The 20,674-nt window shown below is 39.8% G+C and overlaps 1 protein-coding gene across 1 annotated transcript in view; it reads left to right on the forward strand.

Annotated features, from left to right (window-relative positions):
* Positions 1 to 20,674, forward strand: part of LOC121654645 (unconventional myosin-VIIa-like) — a 76,922-nt gene that overhangs the window by 15,142 nt on the left and 41,106 nt on the right. Inside the window, exons 4-20 of the mRNA XM_042008862.1 lie at positions 662 to 846; positions 2,755 to 2,876; positions 3,058 to 3,200; positions 4,726 to 4,839; positions 6,848 to 7,001; positions 7,082 to 7,158; positions 9,680 to 9,799; positions 9,868 to 10,010; positions 10,100 to 10,310; positions 12,211 to 12,346; positions 13,588 to 13,694; positions 16,788 to 16,925; positions 17,530 to 17,688; positions 17,961 to 18,053; positions 18,490 to 18,584; positions 19,778 to 19,862; positions 20,172 to 20,390. Coding sequence (XP_041864796.1) covers positions 662 to 846; positions 2,755 to 2,876; positions 3,058 to 3,200; positions 4,726 to 4,839; positions 6,848 to 7,001; positions 7,082 to 7,158; positions 9,680 to 9,799; positions 9,868 to 10,010; positions 10,100 to 10,310; positions 12,211 to 12,346; positions 13,588 to 13,694; positions 16,788 to 16,925; positions 17,530 to 17,688; positions 17,961 to 18,053; positions 18,490 to 18,584; positions 19,778 to 19,862; positions 20,172 to 20,390 — 2,301 coding nt within the window. The remainder of the gene's footprint in view (positions 1 to 661; positions 847 to 2,754; positions 2,877 to 3,057; positions 3,201 to 4,725; positions 4,840 to 6,847; positions 7,002 to 7,081; positions 7,159 to 9,679; positions 9,800 to 9,867; positions 10,011 to 10,099; positions 10,311 to 12,210; positions 12,347 to 13,587; positions 13,695 to 16,787; positions 16,926 to 17,529; positions 17,689 to 17,960; positions 18,054 to 18,489; positions 18,585 to 19,777; positions 19,863 to 20,171; positions 20,391 to 20,674) is intronic.

Genomic DNA, 20,674 nt, shown 5'->3' on the forward strand with positions numbered 1-20,674 from the left:
AATATAGTTTGATTTGATTTGACTTTTTATTATGTTCATCACTGTAACAAAGCACCCGTATGCCCAAAATCAGTTGTTTCTGCATTAAAGCCCTATTAAAAATCCCCAAATCATGTGATAAATGTAGGCATTTTTTTATTTTTACTTTTTTCCAAACAATGACCTGACGTTATTTTGGGACCCCTGCAGGGGACGGGTGATGCAGGCTGGTCTATATCACAGACTGGTGATGTTGTGAGTTATAGCCAGGATATTAAAATGCAGAAAAATTCATGGCTTTTCTTGACTTTCATATACGGTAGTGTAATCTGATCATGTTAAATAAATTATAACTGTAGCCAAATTTGCTGCAAGGTTACAGTTTAATATGATTACTAGAATATAATCTGAATGAATGAGTCAATATAGCCTCAATGCATTTGAGCTGTAATTGTTTTACATTAGAAAAACATAAAACAGGTGAACAGGAATGAAACAATATGTAATCATTCTAGATCATCCTGTATGATTTGGAAAAGCTGTTTGTTTTGTTTTTTGTTTGTTTGTTTTGTTTTGTTTTTTTTGTTTGTTTGTTTGTTTAGTTGTTTGTTTGTTTTTTTTCAAACTACTGAACAGTTTACTTGTTTAAAACATCCTGTCTCTTGTCTTTGGGCTCCTGCAGACGTACACAGGCTCAATCCTAGTTGCAGTCAATCCATACCAGCTGCTGCCCATCTACACTCCCGACCAGATCCGCCTCTACACCAACAAGAAGATCGGCGAGATGCCGCCGCACATATTCGCGATAGCAGACAACTGTTACTTCAACATGCAGCGAAACAACAAGGACCAGTGCTGCATTATCAGGTGGGTCACGCTTGAACTGGATTTGCTAACAGCTGCAGCTGCTGTAAAAAGCATTTAACCAGTAAGACTTTTCAGTGTTGTGAAATTACTGATTTATTTGTTCATTTAACAGGGACAAATGCATAACATTGTTTCATAACATTATACAAGTAGATGCCAGCCATGCAGGTTTCTAGCCAAGGCTAATCCGCTAGTTAGACTTTCATAATTAAAACAGACTATTGAAACAGCAATGACTTAAAAATACTGAAACTATTAAAGAGGCACACTATAAGATCTGTGTTTACAGTAAAATGTAGAACAAGGCAGCAAGTATAAAGACAGAAAGAAATAAAAAAAATAAATCTTAGATTGTTTTCTAAGATTTACTAAACTGGGTCAATTAGCACATTGGGTGCAAGTCCTAAAATTTGCTGATGGAGGGATCGAGTTTGCAGTGATCACTTAGTTAAAAGTTTGCAAATCACTTTACTTCCTTTTGTTGGGGTTCCTCTCTGTTAGTTTCACAGGTAATTTACAGCTCATGGGATGATAAAAGTCTTAACTGCTTTCCTGTCTTACTTGTTAGGAGTTTTTAATCTGCTTGTTTATGTAGAAACTTGTTTAAAACACTAGATATATGCTTAAGTGAAGCAACTGACCTGATGGATATACTCCAGTTCAAAGCCTCTTGGATGACATGTAAGGGTCATGCAACCACATAGCTCAACGTTTTTTAAAGGTATTAGTGCAGAACTTGTGTGTAAACCTTGAACTTACCTGGACAACTGCCTTGCAATACAGCTACAGCCTCAGGCTAGCAGGCGTTATGGCTAGCAACAGTTTTAAGGTGAAACCAGAGCTTAAAACCCTCTTCCTTGGGAGAACTTCGGCTTCCCAGTGAAGTATGTAAATGGACAAAGACAAGTGGATAAGAAGAAAGTGGAGCTGTGTTTGGGATCTGTTCCTCTCTGTAGCCGTGTCCCCTCCACATGTGCATGGAAGCACGCTCTCGATTAAAACTCGTTCTGCATTAACTGTGCTTGATAGTGATGTGCGGATCGATGCCAAAATTTCGATACTTCTGTTTTACTGATTTGGGGTTAAAAATACTGTCTATCAGGAACAGGAATACAGTTGAAAATAACTATAATATCAGGATCTTCTCCAAATTATACCCAGTTGGCTTTTTCTTCTGCCTACCATAGCCATAAGTCAAATGGAATAGCGTAGCAGCAGTGCAGCAGCTTGCCGCTCACTAATTCAGACCTTAGCATCATGTGTGGAGCTGAGCAGCAACAGCATGATGTATGATGTGTGTGGAAAGACATAAAGGTGTAGTAGCAACACCACAAACCTCCTTAAACATGTGAGAGTGGACCATAGCACAGTTTTTAAATTATGATGACAAAGAGGAGGAAAGAAGAGGGACAGGTGCTGCAAGGGTGAGACATCTTTGAGTCCATAGATGCTGCAGGCAGGCATTACCCACTATTCAGAGGGAGGAAACATGTAGCTGTGTACCACTGATGCTAAATGTTGGGTAAGCGATTTTCATCTGTCTGCTAGGTTTTTGTGATGATGTTTAAACAACAGGAGTTCCCCTCGTTCTAAAGACTAATGCATCCTGTTTTTTTAAGGCGTTGGTTAAGGCGTTAACCACGACCCACCAGGAGCAAGTAGGGGTTCAGTGTCTTGCTCAGGGACACCTCGACGTGAGCTCTCCAGGCCAGGATCAAACCAGCAACCCTTGGGTTACAGGACGACCACGCTACCCACTGAGCCATGATCCACTGTCACGTCTTATAACTATGTGTTGCTGGTGGTCCGGCACCTTTAGCAATGAATAATAGGCAGATTTGTGTATTACCAGAAATCATGAGAGTGTTTTTTTATTTTATTTTGTATTGTATTGTTTTGTTTTGACAGCGGTGAGTCTGGAGCTGGGAAGACAGAGAGCACAAAGCTGATTCTGCAGTTCCTGGCCGCCATCAGCGGCCAGCATTCCTGGATAGAGCAGCAGGTTTTGGAGGCTACGCCTATCCTCGAAGGTCAGCATCATCTCCTGCATCTGGTTTCCATCCATTTTCTGCTTATTTTTCCTGAGAAATTCATTTGTGTGACTGAAAAGTCCTCAAAGTCTTTTAAGGACAAGAATAAATACAGATTCAACTGAACGCTGTCATTTGCTGCAACTCAGCTGTGTCTGCGTCTGTGTCTGATTTCATTTAGCTTTTGGCAACGCCAAGACGATTCGTAATGACAACTCCAGTCGCTTTGGGAAGTACATAGATATCCACTTCAACAAACGAGGAGCCATCGAAGGAGCCAAAATAGAGCAGTACCTGCTAGAGAAATCTCGTGTCTGTCGACAGGTGAGACACAGAATGATGTCACCACTCTGTCTGGATTTACACAACAGTAATGTGTGACCATAAAGTTTTTAAAGCAGGTTAAATACATACATTTTAACTTTTAAAGCACAGAAGAAACTGAAAGCATGCATTGTAACATAGTAAATGAGCTGTATTTCTAGTCTCAAAGTACTTTAACACAATTAGTATTTAAGTGTAAATAAGGTGCATTTCAATGATAGTGGAGACAGAAGGAGGTGCAATCACACCAGCCTTTTATTATTCCAATATTAGTCCATTTGCTGGAAAAGTCTGCTTCATTTGGATTATTGTAAGTGTGCAAACAAATTCTAATCGAATCAAAGGAGCAGCCTCGGTCAGCCTACAAACTCAGATCTCTGTATACTTGTGAGTTTTAGCACAAGGCATTGTGGGTAAACACAGCTAAACATAAGTGCGGACGGTATGATAGGTGGCTGTGAACGAAAAGAAATGTATCACGGTCAGACATGGAAGAAGTTGGTAAAGGTTCTGATAGAAATCTGATCAATCCAAGTCTGCTAGGACCTGACGCAGCTCCATGTTTATCTGTTATGTACTAGAAACCTAAGCTGTCCTGCATTAACCAGTAGATGAATGAGTTTTCTTCTTTGTTGGTTGTCACGTCTTCTTCTTCAGTAATTCTTTGTGCAGCGCCACCTCTGGTGAAAAGTGGAACACGTTATTTAAAAGATGAGACGAATGGTTCACCCCCCAACTGAACCAAGTCCCCAAACAGACCAGGCCTGGTCTACTATCCTGGTGTGAATGTGCCCAGAAAACCTGAGAGCAGAATGTGTCACATAAAAATATCCTTCACTTTATCTAAAGAGTGATAATGCTCAGACTTATTTGATGAGATGTGATTCTTTTTTAAATTAGTTTATTAAAGGTTTGATTAACAAAACCCCAAAAAAGCATAAAATTGAGGCTTTTATGAAAACAGAATTAAAATTTCTGACCAACACAAACCATTCATATGTGTTAAATTAGGCTAAAACAGAAGCTCAGAGTGATTCTAAACATAGAACCATTGGGAGGCACAAGAACCGACTCCTCTAAAGGTGTGGTGTCAGATGTGACATGAACAGGAAGAAAATCTGATCAAATCATACAGTGAGGACCCCTCCAGAACGGATAGACAGCTAAAACAGAGCCCAAAACCCAAACAGACAGTTTGTTACTGTATTATTATTTATCTGTTTACCTAACAGCTTCCACTTTTAAAAGCTCACCGGAGAAATTTATTAATAGATGTTTAATAGATCATATAAATAAATATATATTTATAGATGAATATTTATTTATCAATAAATATTCAAACTGTGTACAACCACATCAAAGTGTGTAATGACCTTAATGGCATTTAACGTAAAGCTTTACTATTGTGTACCTTTATGTAAACATGTATGATCAGATACAACAGCAGCTCAGAGAGTACTCTAACATCAACACACACTCTGATCCTTCATTAGACTACACAGAGTTAATTCGTCTTCTCTTTCAGGCTCCAGATGAGCGAAACTACCACGTTTTCTACTGCATGCTGAAGGGCATGGCTCCGGAGATGAAAGCCAAACTGGGTCTGGGCCTCGCCGCAAACTACTCCTACCTCACCATGGTGAGTCTCCAGCTGTGTGTGGACATCTCATTATAAAAATAAAGTCTGTATCATGTAGACACAGCTCACTACATAGTTGACAGCTTCTAAAACAAGTGTGTGAACATTTATAGGTCCCATTGTTTTTTAATTAATTAAAGCTCTCTACTATTTTTTATGTTATTACTTAATAATAATAACCTCATCTTTGATATGCAACAATATGGAATTTTGTAAAGATTTTAAGATTTTTATATTTAACTTTTAGTTAATGAAAGTTAATGTTCTTGTGTAAAACAATACATTAAGTTATTTTGCAGTTTAATGATATTTGTTTCTTTATCAAATTAAGCCAAAGACCAGAGATGTGAAGAATTAGTTTATCTTTACCATTTATGTGATTTGTGATTGTAAGTGAATAGAAATGTTTAGAATGTGTTCCTTATATGAGAAGAAATACAGACCAACTGAGACTCAAATTCAAAAAAACACTTTTTTTTATTTAGTTTTTTACTTCATTTTCAGTCCAGTTCTTCTACCTGAAGATTTCTGGAGGAATGTGCTTTTTCTTTGTTGAGCCACTTAAATATAAGTTTATTTGAGTATAAAATGACACCTCAGCTCTAGGGATGGACCAGTGTTGTGTTGACACATTACAGAAAATTACATAAATAACCAATTTTAAATTGTATCTTAAGGCACTTTGTAATTAGCAGCCGATCACAAAGACACGTCATTCGTTCCCATTTCTGTAGCTTCACAGAGATGCTGCAAGAGAGCTAATAACTTAGCCAGGTGTGCAGTTGTTTCTAAAAACACTGAAGAAACTGGTACAAGTGGACGACAAGAGAGGAAACTATCTGCAGCAGACCAACAGGATCTGAAAGTGATGTCCTCAAGAAATAGGAAAAAGTCCATCAAAGACCCGAACCAGGACCTGAGAGATGCATCTGGACCTTCAGTTGATCAATCTACTGTTGGCTGAAGCCTCATCAGAAGAGGTCTCCATGGAAACGTTGCTGTCAGGGAAATGAGGAGAAAAGGCTGAGGTACGTCACATGACACAAGAACTGGACTGTAAATCAGTGGAAACAGGTCACATGAAGGAATGGATCCTCCCCAGAAACTGGACCTCGGCGGGTCTGATAAAGGAATGGATCCTCCCCAGAAACTGGACCTCGGCAGGTCTGATGAAGGAATGGATCCTCCCCAGAAACTGGACCTCTGCAGGTCTGATGAAGGAATGAATCCTCCCTAGAAACTGGACCTTGGCAGGTCTGATGAAGGAATGGATCCCCAGAAAATGGACCTCTGCAGGTCTGATGAAGGAATGGATCCTCCCTAGAAACTGGACCTCTGCAGGTCTGATGAAGGAATGGATCCCCAGAAACTGGACCTCTGCAGGTCTGATGAAGGAATGGATCCTCCCTAGAAACTGGACCTCTGCAGGTCTGATAAAGGAATGGATCCTCCCCAGAAACTGGACCTCGGCAGGTCTGATGAAGGAATGAATCCTCCCCAGAAACTGGACCTCTGCAGGTCTGATGAAGGAATGGATCCTCCCTAGAAACTGGACCTCGGCAGGTCTGATGAAGGAATGGATCCCCAGAAACTGGACCTCGGCAGGTCTGATGAAGGAATGGATCCTCCCCAGAAACTGGACCTTGGCAGGTCTGATGAAGGAATGAATCCTCCCCAGAAACTGGACCTCGGCAGGTCTGATGAAGGAATGGATCCTCCCCAGAAACTGGACCTTGGCAGGTCTGATGAAGGAATGAATCCTCCCCAGAACCCGGACCTCTGCAGGTCTGATGAAGGAATGGATCCTCACAGTGTGGGATCATCTGGACAGAGAATAAAAGGCAGTGACATAAAAATTTGCCTTACAGGCTGTACATCCGTTTACATTAGCATGTTTCAGTAAATCATGACAGCTCGTTCTTGTTGTAATGTATATAAAGAAATGAGAAGTCAGATAGACTTGAACTTGAACAATAAGCTCAGGTTTTCTGTCTTTCACATGTTGCAGGGTAACTGCACAGAATGTGACGGCCGAGATGACCTGAGTGAATACTCCAGCATCCTGTCAGCCATGAAGGTCCTCATGTTCACCGAGACAGAGAACTGGGAGATCTCCAAGCTGCTGGCTGCCATCTTGCATATGGGCAACCTGGGATTTGAGGGTGTGTGAACAAAGACTCCCTTCTGAAACGTTAATCAGAGAAGTCTTGTGGTTTTTAATCCAATGTCTTGTTTCCTGCAGCCCGCACGTATGACAACCTGGACGCCTGTGTGGTTGTGAGATCTCCTGACCTGGTGACTGCTGCTTCACTCATGGAGGTTTGTACACACTGTCATTGTGTTTTCTCTAAGTTTTCTGTTTGTCTGGTAATATAGAAACAAAATTAATCAGATGCTCAAACTCCAGCAGAATTTGTTCTATGAACACAGATTGAAGTGTCCTCTTTGTCCAGCTCACATATAATTTTCCTTTATTTTTTAAGTTTGTACCAATGTGACACAATCCTAGTCATTCACTCAATTCTTTGTTTATACTTGTAGGTTTGCCAGATTAAATCAGTTCTTTACAACATTTCAATTAGCCGGAAGTTTCCACAAGTCATGATTGGTTCTTCCAGTGTTATAGATGAACATACAATCTGTCTGAACTCACCTTTCTGAGCCTGTAGGGCTACAGATTCAGAGCAGAAATCCCAAGCTACAGCATTAACTCTTAAAACTCCACTAGATCGCCGGCACCCCCAAACACTATCACCTGTCACTTTCTCAGGAACGGAAGTGTGTAACTCTGTGGGGTAAACTGGGATGGATAGCTTACCCCTTAGGTAATCTACAGAAGTTTTCTAGACATTTACATCCCATCCAGGAAATTTACAATTCAGCCACAAAATGTAGTGTTTATTCAGAGACTCTGTCTGGTAATGATCCACGATAACACCATTATTTATCTCATTTTCATCATAAAAAGATGACTATCACTACTATGTTGCTAAGAGACCTCTATTTAGACCTGGAAATGATGATGAAGCCACTTCCTTTCAAACTTTCCACCAATCAGAGCTTAAATTGACGATAATGTCCAATCAGGAGCAGCCAAAGTTCAACAAGTGAGCAGAAAGTTCTATGTGTGTCTGAAAAGAAGAAAACAAAATGCTCCTATATGGCTGGAATAAAGCCAAGAAGATGTTTCTGATGCAGGGTGGAGTCAAAAAGCAGCTGAGCTGGAGTTGGTTTTGTGAGGATAGAAGGTAAATAGTAGCAGAAATAACTGGAAATGAGGAAAAAGTTTAAATATGTAAATAGTTACTGTTGTGTGTTTGTTTCAATGCCAATATTTTCTCTTCTGAAAGCCAAGACTTGGGAGAATGATGTGCAGATGAGAAAAGGCTTGGTCACTGTTGATCTCTGTGTTATTTCTACAAAGTTCTGTTAGTAATAAATTCTGCTTTCTTCTTCTGGTTGGCCTTTATGCTGCTATATCTGTTGATACGTTCATTTTACATCATTTTAGCCTGAAAACATCATGCCTGCATGCTGACTGGGATTAAAACTTTCAGCTTCTATATGTAGTTATATCTATCCATCCATTTTCTACACCACTTAGTCCAATTAAGGGTCGCGGGTAAGCTGGAGTCTATCCCAGCAATTCACAGGCAAGAGGTTGGACAGGTCACTAGTCCATCGCAGGGCCAACATAGAGAAACAAACAACCACGCACACACTCACTCCGAGAATTTAGAGTTAACCAGTTAACCTAACATGCATGTCTTTAGACGGTGGGAGGAAGCCGGAGAACCCGGAGAGAACCAACTGTTTGAACCCCCCATTCCAAAGCTCAAAATTAGCCACTGTCCTGCTGTGAGGCCATGGTGCTAACCACCACACCACCGTGCAGCTGTGTAGTTTTTTATGTAGTTTTATATTAAAGATAAAAAAAACAGGAGGACCATAAATAGCAAAATAATTTTGGGAGTTTTAAGAGTTAATGGCTGATTCTGCTCATGATATGCTGTGACACAGAAGCATCATATTTTCTCAGGCATTTACTGGTATATAAATAATGGTATCGATATAATGTTTCAATTATAAAAGGACGATTGATGCAAACTGCAAAACTTACCATTAATAGATCAGAAGGGATGACAAATTAAAGCCAGAGCATCAGCACCTGTAGTTTCAATGCATTCACCAGAGGTCAGCTTGCACATTGTCTTTACATTTAGTAATAGGCCTACTTAATTTGCTCATTGATATGCAAAGGAGGTGTGATTTGACCTCAGTCCTATAAGTGCTTTGTTAGCATCACCATGCTACAGGTCAGCCAAGCTAACAGTTGAATCTTTTACACAGTGTTCATTTAGATTTGGTTTTAGTTTAAGTCTCATAACAAAATTGTCATTTAGTTTTACTCACAACTAAATAAAATAATTCATCCAACTAAATCTATGGCAGGTTTATAAAATATCTATTGTATCATCACAATTATTAAATATGTATCCACATGTCTGCTCATCTCTTTCTCCCAGGTGGCGTTAGTTAGACGAGTTTTGATTCTTCGACAGAAGTGTTTTCACATAGTCTTTTTTCCTGGTGCATTAGTTTTTATTTAAATAGCATCTTGTTTTTGTCTGAAAAAATATTAGTTTGTTTCCTTTGCTGCACGATCTATTGGATGAGCTGTTATTTATTTTTTTTTTTATCGTTTTAAAGACATATGACCCACTTTCCACCAAATGTGATACAGTGACAGTGAATCTCACTAAACACAAGTTCTCTTTAGTCTGAACATGAATCCACACATTGATCAGCCTGATCAAGGTCTCATTATTTTATATTGAAGGTGGAGCCTAAGGCTGTGATGGTGTGTTTGACCACTCGGACTCTCATAACTCGAGGTGAAAGTGTCACCACGCCTCTAAGTGTTCAACAAGGCCTGGACGTCCGGGACGCCTTTGTCAAGGTACTGTTCTTTTCTTTCTGTGGAGACAGAGACACAGCCGTTTCCTGACTTTGTGTGTTATCATCCAGGGGATCTATGGGAGGCTGTTTGTCTGGATAGTAGAAAAGATTAATGCTGCCATATACCGGCCTCCTTCCTGTGAGAGCAGTATCATACGAAAATCAATCGGGCTACTGGACATCTTTGGTTTTGAGAACTTCATTGTCAACAGGTGATTGATACAGTCGTCTTTGACGAGAAACAGTGCAAAGTTCGTTTTTACCATCTACCTATACGTCTAACATCCTGTCCTTTCTCTAGTTTTGAGCAGCTGTGCATCAACTTTGCCAACGAGAACCTGCAGCAGTTCTTTGTTCGCCACGTTTTCAAACTGGAGCAGGAGGAGTATAACCTGGAGGACATCAGCTGGCAGCACATCGAGTTCACCGATAACCAGGATGCACTGGACATGATTGCCCACAAACCCATGAATATCATCTCTCTCATTGATGAAGAGAGCAAATTCCCCAAGGTACAACATAATGTCACTGAAGTGCAGTTGATTTCAGGTTACAAATCCTAATAACTATAACTAATAACCCACTATAACTGGTGGGTAGAGAGGCACACATGGGACTGGAAAGCCCGTGTTCAAGTCCCAAGACTGGCAACAAAGGTAACCTACTGTGGGTCCATGAGAACCCTCAACTGGCCCTTAACTCCTGGGCCCTTTAACTCCGGACGCCGCACATGGCTGCCTACTGCTCCTGGTGTAACTGGGGATGGGTCAAAGGCGTTGGCTCATTTTGGGGTGTTTTTCCTTATGATACACTGACAAATATAATATCCATAATATGAATATTTAGTGATATATATAGTCTTTTTTAGGCTTTCTAGAAGATTAAATCACTATTCAGCTTTAGTTCAAACAAATTTATTTGCCATCAAATTATAAAACCAATTGGTGATAGTCATCTCAAAACACTTTAAAAGATGCAGTCTAATTCCATAATATAATCATGCATGAGGCGACAGTGGAGAGGAAAAACTCCCTTTTAACAGGAAGGAAAACATCCAGCAGAACCAGAACCAGGAAGGATGGCCATCTGCGTGGACCGGTTTAGGGTGGAGTGGACAGGAAAGAGGGGTTAATGTAATATAACCCCATCTGTCAGTCAGCGATGCTGCTGCATCTTGGCCACACCCACCACTTGACGTGCAGCGCACAGAGACCAGCAGTTTATTCATTCATAGATGAATCATGGCAGCAGCGTCGACGAAGGTGATCGGAAGCGATGAAACGATTTATAGACATATTTTTACTATAATCCATCATAATTTCACTGGCAGACCAGGTCAAGTTGAGCATGTGTTCCTCATCCATTGCTCATATTTTGGACATGTGTATGTTCAGGGTGGAGTATTGCACTTCAGAAAATTCTCAGAAAAAAAGCCACAGTTACCAAAGTAAGGATGTTCTTGCTCTTTGCTTTTTTGGAGAAATTGATTCCACAGTTAACACTTTTTCTGTGTAATGCATAACCCTAAGTAGATCAGAAAGTATTTGCTGTTGGCTGGGAAACCTTCTAAGTCTAAAACCATTCCTTTTAATTTAGTAATTACTGATGAAAATAACCAAACAACAAGCTCACAATGTGTTGCTGTATGTTGAACGTATAGATCTGCTATTTTCTTGTGTGACATTTTTGTATGATGCAGTAGGGCATCAATTCATGAAAAAAACTGAAATATAGAATAAAAAGTTTCTGCCCAACAACAGTTAAGTAAAACACGGCAGCATTACATCCCTGTTGATGTGAAAGTCTCGGCTAAAGCTATCAGTCTAGTAAAGGATCTGGTTATTATGCAAAAGCATTAAGGTTAACTTGTTTTATGAATTGCAATTCTTGTTGTAAACTGTCAACCTTGATTCCACTTTTTAATACGTATTATTGACCTAAATTAATTTGTTTAAAGACTAATACTTTATTTATTTGACTAAAACTAGACTAAAACTGGACTAAAACTATCAAATTTTGAAATGACTAAAATGTGACTAAACTAATAAACATTTTCGTCCTGAAGACTAAAACTGAGATGCCTGCCAAAAACAACACTGTCAGATACACCTGCTGAAAAAGAAAAGAAGGAAATACAAGTTAATCACAGCAATAATGTCATAAATGTAAACATGTAAAGAGTGAAGAGAGAAAAGTGCAGGAGGTGCTCGGTTTAACATAGGACATCCTCCAGCAGTCTCAGCCTGTAGCAGCATAACTAAAGGGATGACTGAGGGTCACCAAGCCAGACCTAACTCGAGTTACTAACATCATCACTTTAAATCTGTAAAAGAATCCATGAAGGCTGATGTGTGATTTCTTTCTTCTTCTCCTTCTTCTTCTTCTTCTTCTTTTTGTTTTGTTTTGTTTCAGGGAACTGATGCTACGATGTTGTATAAACTCAATTCACAGCACAAACTCAACTCCAACTACATTCCTCCTAAAAACAGCTATGAAACCCAGTTTGGTATCCAACACTTTGCTGGAGTGGTTCATTATGAGTCCAGAGGTACGTTCTCTTCTATCTGATGATTGCACTTTTTATTTATTTGTTGTGTTTTTCTTTCTTCTTTCAATCTTTGTTTGATTTAGCTTGTATTATATAAGTGATATTTTATTGTTGGTCCATTTTAATCTGATTTGCATGAGAAGTTATGGCAGTTAGTAAATGTTCATAGGATCATAGGAAGTAATACATATATTCACTCTGCGTTAAATGCTTGAATAGACTGATATTAGATTTCTGAGGAGGACTTTGGTCCAAGAGTGGACTGTCCATTAGTTATACAAGGAGTTGTACAACCAGATGTTTTCATTTTATTACTACTTTTATACTTATAAGTTCAGAGACAGTTATTAGCGATGGGAGTTCATCTTTGTACAAAATAGGGTATGGGTGGGCAGGAGAGTGTGCATGAAGCTTGGTTTGTATGTGTGTGAGTTTGTGTGCGACTGTGTGTGTGTACAATTATAAGGTGTGCCTTTTTTTATATAATTTTGATGTAAAGGCTTTTAAATCTTGTATTGAATATGCGTGATTTGTTTTTATCATGTTCAGCACTTTGTGTTGCCATGTGCATGAAAGGTGCTATATAAATAAAATTTGATTTGATTTGATTTGAAGGAGTTGTCCTAATAAGTCACTGGACAATTGTGTTTGATAATCTGTGTGGTATTGAAAAAGAATAAAAATAATGCAGTTTACCATTAATTTGTATGTGCTTTAATCAGCTGGCACATCACGGATGGTGTCTTGATTTCATCTACCAACTAGTTTGGTGTATCCCGACTTCATTGTCAGTTAACTGTGGTTTTGCAGGAATTTGTTCCAGTCTATTTCTCCTGCTTCTGTCAATCAGACTAATCTATAACAGAACTTTACCTTCTGGTGTCCTCATGTGTAGCCATTTACACCATAAAACTCCAACCTGTTGTGCACAAATGTTGACACTTATACAGCTATTTGGTGGTGTCAGAAAAGAAAATGGGTTTATTCTACATCACATTTAATGAAATTTATAATAAAATATTGCAAATATTTTATGTACATCCATATATATATATATATATATATATATATATATATATATATATACACACACAAAGAAAAAGAAGGTGGATGCTTTAAAAACGTTTTAAATATCTTGAAAATTTCTAATAAAATTATTCTGATTTAATTCAATTCTCAGTCAAAAAGAAACCAATGAATCTAGCTCATTGTCACCATGTCTCTCTTATCATCCTTTTTAGGGTTCCTGGAGAAGAACCGAGACAGCCTCCACACTGACATCATCCAGCTCGTCCACTCGTCCAAGAACAAGTTCATCAAGCAGATCTTCCAGGCTGATGTTGCCATGGTGAGGCCAACCAGCATCCTTATACAATTACATGCTACTACATGTGGTTGCACTGGGTTTGTAATTGTTACGCTTTTTAAGGTGATGAGTTTCCAAGTCATAATGTCGCTGGTGATCTTCTCCAGCTGTCCTCCTCAACCCTTTCTCACTCTGCTGTTTCTTCTCTCTCTTTCCTTCATCTATACGTTTAACTTCAGTTTCTGTGTGGCTATCAGCAGCCCAGCACCCCTGCTCCCAAGGTAATCATCAGCCTGTAGTGTGTGTTTGCTGAAAGTGAATCCAAAGTTTTGTGATACAGCTAGTAGCATTCTTCTTCTTCTTTAAGCCTTTCTTTTTACCATTGGTGTACTGTTTGTTGGTGCATAAACCAGAGTGAAAGCAGTGTTGATGAGGACAGATTTATCATGCAGCAGTGTAGAGCGAAAACTGACTTTGTGTCGTGTTTCTGAATAACAGAATAAAATTCTATAAAAACTTAAATGTTTTATCTAAGTTTTGTTTAACAGGAAAAATTACAAAGTAATCATTTCAGTGTTGTTATTGACAAACCTTGTATTTGGAAAATATAAACAGTAGTAACACTCATGTTGGGAGTATTGGGATAGAGACTTGTTACATACTTGTTATCATCCTTTTGATGACACTGTTTAAACATTTGGGAATTGAAGATAATTTTATGCTGCAGTTTTTCAAAGGAATATGTGTTTCCTCTTGCTGACAACATTTCAACTGCTCTGCAGTCTGTGTGTGTTGTGTGATTCTCCTCATAGTGCATCAGATACTGCAGACAGACCTTCACTGTCTGTGAAGCCATGTCTGTTTGGAAGACAAGCTGGCTACAGAACATAGGAACTTGTGTTTGTCTGAAATGAGCTTGTATCCAGAGAACTCAGCTGTGTGTCTGCATGCTGTGTAATATCCATTAACCATCCACTTTATCAGGTCCACCTTCTAGTACCACGTTGGACCCCTTTTCCCTCCAGGACTGCCTTCATCTTGGTGTGATAGACGGAACCAGGTGTTGGAAACACTCCTCAGAGGTTTTGTTCCATATTGACATGACAGCATCACACGGTTGCTGCAGGTTTGTCGGCTGCATCCATGATGAGAATCTCCCGTTCCACCACATCTCAAAGCTGCTCTACTGGACTGACATCTGGTGACTGTGGAGTCCAGTGAACTCATTGTCATGTTCTAGAAAGCAGCTGGAGATGATCTGAGCTTTGTGACATGGTGCATTATCCTGCTGGAAGTAGCCATCAGAAGATGCTCCACTGTGGTTATAAAGGGATGGACATGGTCAGCAACAATACTCAGGTAGGCTGTGGTGGTTAAACCAGGCCATGGTGGTACTAAGAGGCCCAAAGTGGGCCAAAAAAATATCCCCCACACCATTACACCAGCAGCAGCTGGAAGCGTTGATCCAGCTTCAGTTTCCTGTTCTTAGCTGACAGGAGGCACCCGGTGTGGTCTTCTGCTGCTGTAGATCATCTGTTTCAAGGTTGGACGTGTTGTGTGTTCAGAGATGCTGTTTTGCAGACCTTGGTTGAAACCAGTGCCTATTGGACTTCCTGTTGCCTTTCTATCATCTCCAACCAGTCTCCCTATTCTCGTCTGACCTCTGACATCAACAAGACATTCTGGCCCAAGCAACTGCTGCTCGCTGGATATTTTCTCTTCTTCAGACCATTCTATGTAAACCCTAGAGATGGTTGTGTGTGACAATTCCAGTAATACTCAGACCAACAACCATGTCACATTCAAAGTCCCTTAAATCCCCTTTCTTCCTCATTCTGATGTTCAGTTTGAACTTCAGCACGTCAGCTTCACCATGTCTACATGACTACATGTGTTGAGTTGCTACCCGGTGATTGGCTTATTATATTTTTGTGTTAACGAGCAGGTGAACAAGTGGATCTAAGAAAATCTACGTTTTGTTTCAGATTTGAAAATTATGAATGATTCCCTGATGGAGTTCCTTTCTTCCTTGGAAAGACTAAGCCTTTGATAGATGTTCCTTTTATACCCAATTTTGACACCCTCACCTGTCACTAGTCAATGTGTTGATTGCCAAGTCTCACACAATGTGTTGCTTTTCCTAGAAACTTTTTAAATCCTTGCCTCTCTTCCTGCTTTTTGTTTGTGTGTTGCAGGAAGTAGTTTTATCTTTTGTAAATACAGTAAACTGCTCAGTGAAGACACTGGAATTAACTTCTTTGTAAAACAAACATGAGTCCAGATTTAAGTTTTCATTACAGTTTAGAGGGAGTGCAGGCAAGCCAGTTTAGTGCACCTGCTCATTCTGCTGTGAAGTGTGTCTTTACACTGTCCTTCTGAAATAAGCAAGGCTTTCTTTGAAAAAGATTGCATGTGGACAGGACATGTTGGATCCATGCAATAATCGATCCGTGCCATTTACATGCACACCATGACTAATGACGGCCTTTGAGCCAAGTTTTGATTACAAGTCAGACTCTTTCCTACTTAAAGCTTCCTACTTAGCTGATGTGCAAGGAATTCCAGATTTCCAGACAACTGTACAGTTTAGTGCTTCACCTCAGCTCTTCTGAAATGAGCCTGGGTCCAGGTATTTCTGGACTATTTTAATTTGTGAATTCTGTGAAAAACTGTATTTACTGATGGCAGTTTCCAGGGTGACCCTGATCCCATTTGGTCATTGTTTTTAATACGGGGCTTCCTGAAGACCTGAAGCTCTCACTCATTCATTCAGCATTTATTTTCTTCCATATCCCTTGATTTTTCGGCACTGGTGGTTTTTATTTGAACAAAGCTGGACAGAAAAAGGGTCAGAGGATTGAGCCTCTACACATAGTGCACCCACTGAAATGGTTGAGCGACCCAAGGACCTAGAACAGGTTTTATTACTTTTAACTGAATGTAATAGTTCAGCTGTTGGTGTACTCTTTGTAATACCTCATTGTAAAGGTGAATAATCAGGGTTTCTAATTATATATAATACAACACCAGTTGGTGGTATTAAACAGGAGCAATACCTGCCTGAAATAACATTTCCAAACTCTTTTTGGGGAGTTTATTTGTAGTAGAGCTGAGTGTGTGGCTGTGTGTTTTTAGGGTGTTGAGACGAGGAAACGCTCTCCGACTCTGAGCAGCCAGTTCAAACGTTCCCTGGAGATGCTGATGAGGACGCTCAGTGTGTGTCAACCGTTCTTCGTCCGCTGCATTAAACCCAATGAGCTCAAAAAACCAATGGTAGGTGTTTCTGAGTCACCAAGCAGCAACTACTGGATGTAAAATGTGAAACTGTCTCTTCTCATTCATTTATCGTGGGATTTATTTAATCTGTTTTATTGTTTTCCAATTTCCCTCTGAAATAAATGGAGTAATTTTAATATCATTGTCATTCTATCTATTTCTGTCTTTCCATTGTGGTGTTTGCTTAAAAGGATTTTTTAATTAAAATATGAGATATTGGTTATTATGTAATTATTAGATTACAATAGTTTGTGACCAATTTTGTTAATGCTATATTTCTACTCTTCTCTACTGAGTTCTACTCGGCCCATCTGGGAACATCAGAAATAACTATGTTATTGATGAAAAGTGAGCAGTGCTCTGCTCTTAGGGTCCACTTCCCGAACCCATTCAGTTAAACACAGTCTTTATTTATTAGCTTTCTTTTCTGTCTATATAAATAAAATACTTTACAAGTTCCAAGTTGTCAATAATGTGGATCCATTTTAGTTTAGTTTTTATTTTTTGCTAAGCAGCTTGTTTCAGACACACAAAGACGTGTATAAAACAAGTTAAGCTCTGCCTTGAACATCGTCCGTGTATCTCTGTGTGTTTCTCTCAGCTGTTCGATAGAGAGTTGTGTATCCGCCAGCTGCGCTACTCGGGCATGATGGAGACCATCCGGATAAGGCGAGCCGGTTATCCGATCAGATACAGCTTTGCTGAATTTGTGGATCGTTACCGAGTCCTGATGCCTGGCATCAAACCTGCTCACATACAGGTCAACAGCATAATGTCTTTTTTATTATTTAGAGCCAAAGTCATAATTTTGGAATTTGCTTGTTGGTCATTAGATGACAGCCAGAACTTTTCTTTTATTTTTTAATATGTTAATATGACATTTCTTTAACATTTTTTTCCATTAAAAAATTTACATTTAAGATCCTGACTTAGTCTGATTCCCATTAAGAAAATATCTGTGTTAGCCTTTCTGAAAACATTCAGTATCATCATTAGTGGTCCAGGATTTTACCCAGTTTTGTCTCCATCCAGGAGGACTTACGGGGCACCTGCCAGCAGATAGTTCAGGCCCGGCTGGGGGGACATGACGACTGGCAGATTGGAAAAACCAAGATTTTCTTAAAGGTTGGTATTCTCATTGTGAATTTCTGCATGTCTTTTGGGTCCAGGCTTTATTACTGGACCATCTATATCATCTTCCTGCAGTTTCATGTTGTCTTGTGTACAACAAACTATCTCAAAATAAATTGTTTGTGGGCAGAGTTTTTTTTTATTAAACAGCAGACATAAAATATGGTGAAATGGTACTATACTGTCGTATACTACATACATTTAGCCCTGCAGCCCCACTCTGACGTTTTTAGGTGCAAGACTTCAGCCAGACCCTGTTTTCTCCCAGACCCGGTAGAGATGCAGATTCTGAGCTCCTTGTTGAATGTCAGTGATGAAAGTTCCTCCAGTGAAGAATCTGTTGTGGTTACACTTCATTTAATAGTTTTCCTTCCATGTTTTCAGTCACAACTTCTATCTTATGTATTTTTCCCATTTTACTGTCTGTCAGGACCACCATGACATGCAGCTGGAGATCGAGAGAGACAAAGCCATCACTGACAAGGTCATCCTCATCCAGAAGGCCGTGCGTGGGCTGAAAGCTAGGTAAGCTTTCAAGAACACACCCCTAAACTATTTGATGGAGACCTATACAGACATTTTTTTTCTTTTGTGCACAATATTTCAGGAGTTCAGGTGAAATTAATGAGAATTTTGTGAGGAGCTCCTCTTTCCCCTCATAATCCAGCTCCAGAACGTCTTCCCCAGGCGGAGTGGTCATGTTCTGTGTGGCTTTGTAAACCACAGTCATAGCATCTGCATTTTGCCCTGCTTAACGCTTAGCCATCATTGGACAATGGTGTTACAAGCACATTGTCTGCATGAACCAGGTGCTTCAGGTGCCAACTGGGCGTGTTGCAGCCAGAGGCAACTCAAGCGTATCTGGTGTGGATTCTTATGCAAGATTTTGTTTCCACAAATAGATAAAAGCCCCAGAGTCTCATCCCTGCAGTGTAAGGGAGGTTAGCATCCATTTCCACTAGCTAAAGAGATTGTGTATTAGCTAGTGTTCAGCATGGCAAACACGGTATTATACGGTGGCCCTAAAGTGCAAATCACTACGACAAATTAAAAAAACACAACAACAACTTAAAAAGCACAACGGCAAACTTTCCAACTTTTTCCAGCTTTTAAACTTGGTGGTTAAAACTTCAGTCCAGCATGTCCAGCAGTCTCATTGGGAAGATCCAGTCTACGGACTGTTTAGCTAGCTAGCCAGTGGAAAGTACTGAGACAAGCTCTGACATGACAAGAAGTTTTCGAAACTTAAGGTGTGAGCGTGTTAATCACCAGCCAATCAGGACTGGCATGAGATGAATACCTCTAAGGAATACACAAAGAAAAAAAATATAAGCTGATGACAGTGATATTTAAAAGAGAAAGAGCACGTCAGGCAGTTTGTGGTTGATGTTATATTTACTGATATTACTTTGAAGGTTAATGTTCATGAGGATTGTAGTCAGCCTCCCTGCACATGTCTCTCAGCTGATAGAGAGCACTGCTCTGCTCCACAAGCTCTGCTCCCACCTGAAAATTGTAAAAGTCTCATTTCCTCACAAGTCTGAAATAAAGTCCTAATCTGTCCCTGACAGTTTTATCATATCAGGCTGTGTTGGGACAGTTCTTTTAAATGAGGAAGAGAAAACTCTTCATTTTAGTTGATGTTAATGATTTGTGTTGATCTCTGAAGGCAGAATTCTGCATTTATGGTTTAAAACGTCTTTATTTTTCCTTCGCAGGACAAACTTCCTCAGACTCAGGAGTGCTGTGACTTTCATTCAGAAGGTCTGGCGGGGTTATCAGTGCAGGAAGAATTACCAAACTGTGAGTGCTTTACACGATCAATGTCATTTTTTGATGGGGTTTTTTCTTGCCACTGACTGGTGTGTGCCATGTAAAACTGTGTAGTCTTATATATCTACACCACAGTTTTATTATTAATCTACCTTTCATGGTAAAGGTTTATTGAGAATTGAATTATTAAAATTCTTCTCTTACAGCAGGGTTTACATGAGCTGACATATTATATCGTGATCAAAAATATATTTAAAACTGTCAGAAAACGTTACCATATTATCTTAGTTAGCTAAATGATGCTACTACCTGACCTGTAGAACATGCTTCTCTCCTCAGATGAAGGTGGGTTTCACTCGCCTCCAGGCAGTCTCCAGGTCGAGGAAGTACTACAGAAGCTACCAGATTACTCGCCGCTGTGTAACTGTCATCCAAGCCCGCTGCCGAGGCTTCCTCATCCGGCAGACGTTTTGGCGTCGTCTCCGAGCCGTGTTGACCATCCAGGCCTACACCAGGGGCATGATAGCCAGGCGCCTCTGCCAGAGGCTCAGGGCGGAGGTACACAGTTATTATGTTTACTACTGCTATTTACTTGTTGACATGCCAGAGAGAGAGGGCTGCTGGTGCTGAGGATGGACTGAGGAAAGTAAAAGCTGGAGATAAAGCTAAACTGTGCTTTGTCACAGAAATTGATTTACATGAACAAAACTGTAAAGCCTTACTTATATTTGCTCATTTAATGCCTCGATAGATTCAGCCTATGAGATGTCTTATGACCACTGGTCACTTATATTTCTAAGATGGATGGCAGGATTATTACAATTAGTATCAAGCTCCAGGCC

The sequence above is a fragment of the Melanotaenia boesemani genome, chromosome 15, assembly GCF_017639745.1.
Source record: "Melanotaenia boesemani isolate fMelBoe1 chromosome 15, fMelBoe1.pri, whole genome shotgun sequence".
Taxonomy (NCBI): domain Eukaryota; kingdom Metazoa; phylum Chordata; class Actinopteri; order Atheriniformes; family Melanotaeniidae; genus Melanotaenia; species Melanotaenia boesemani.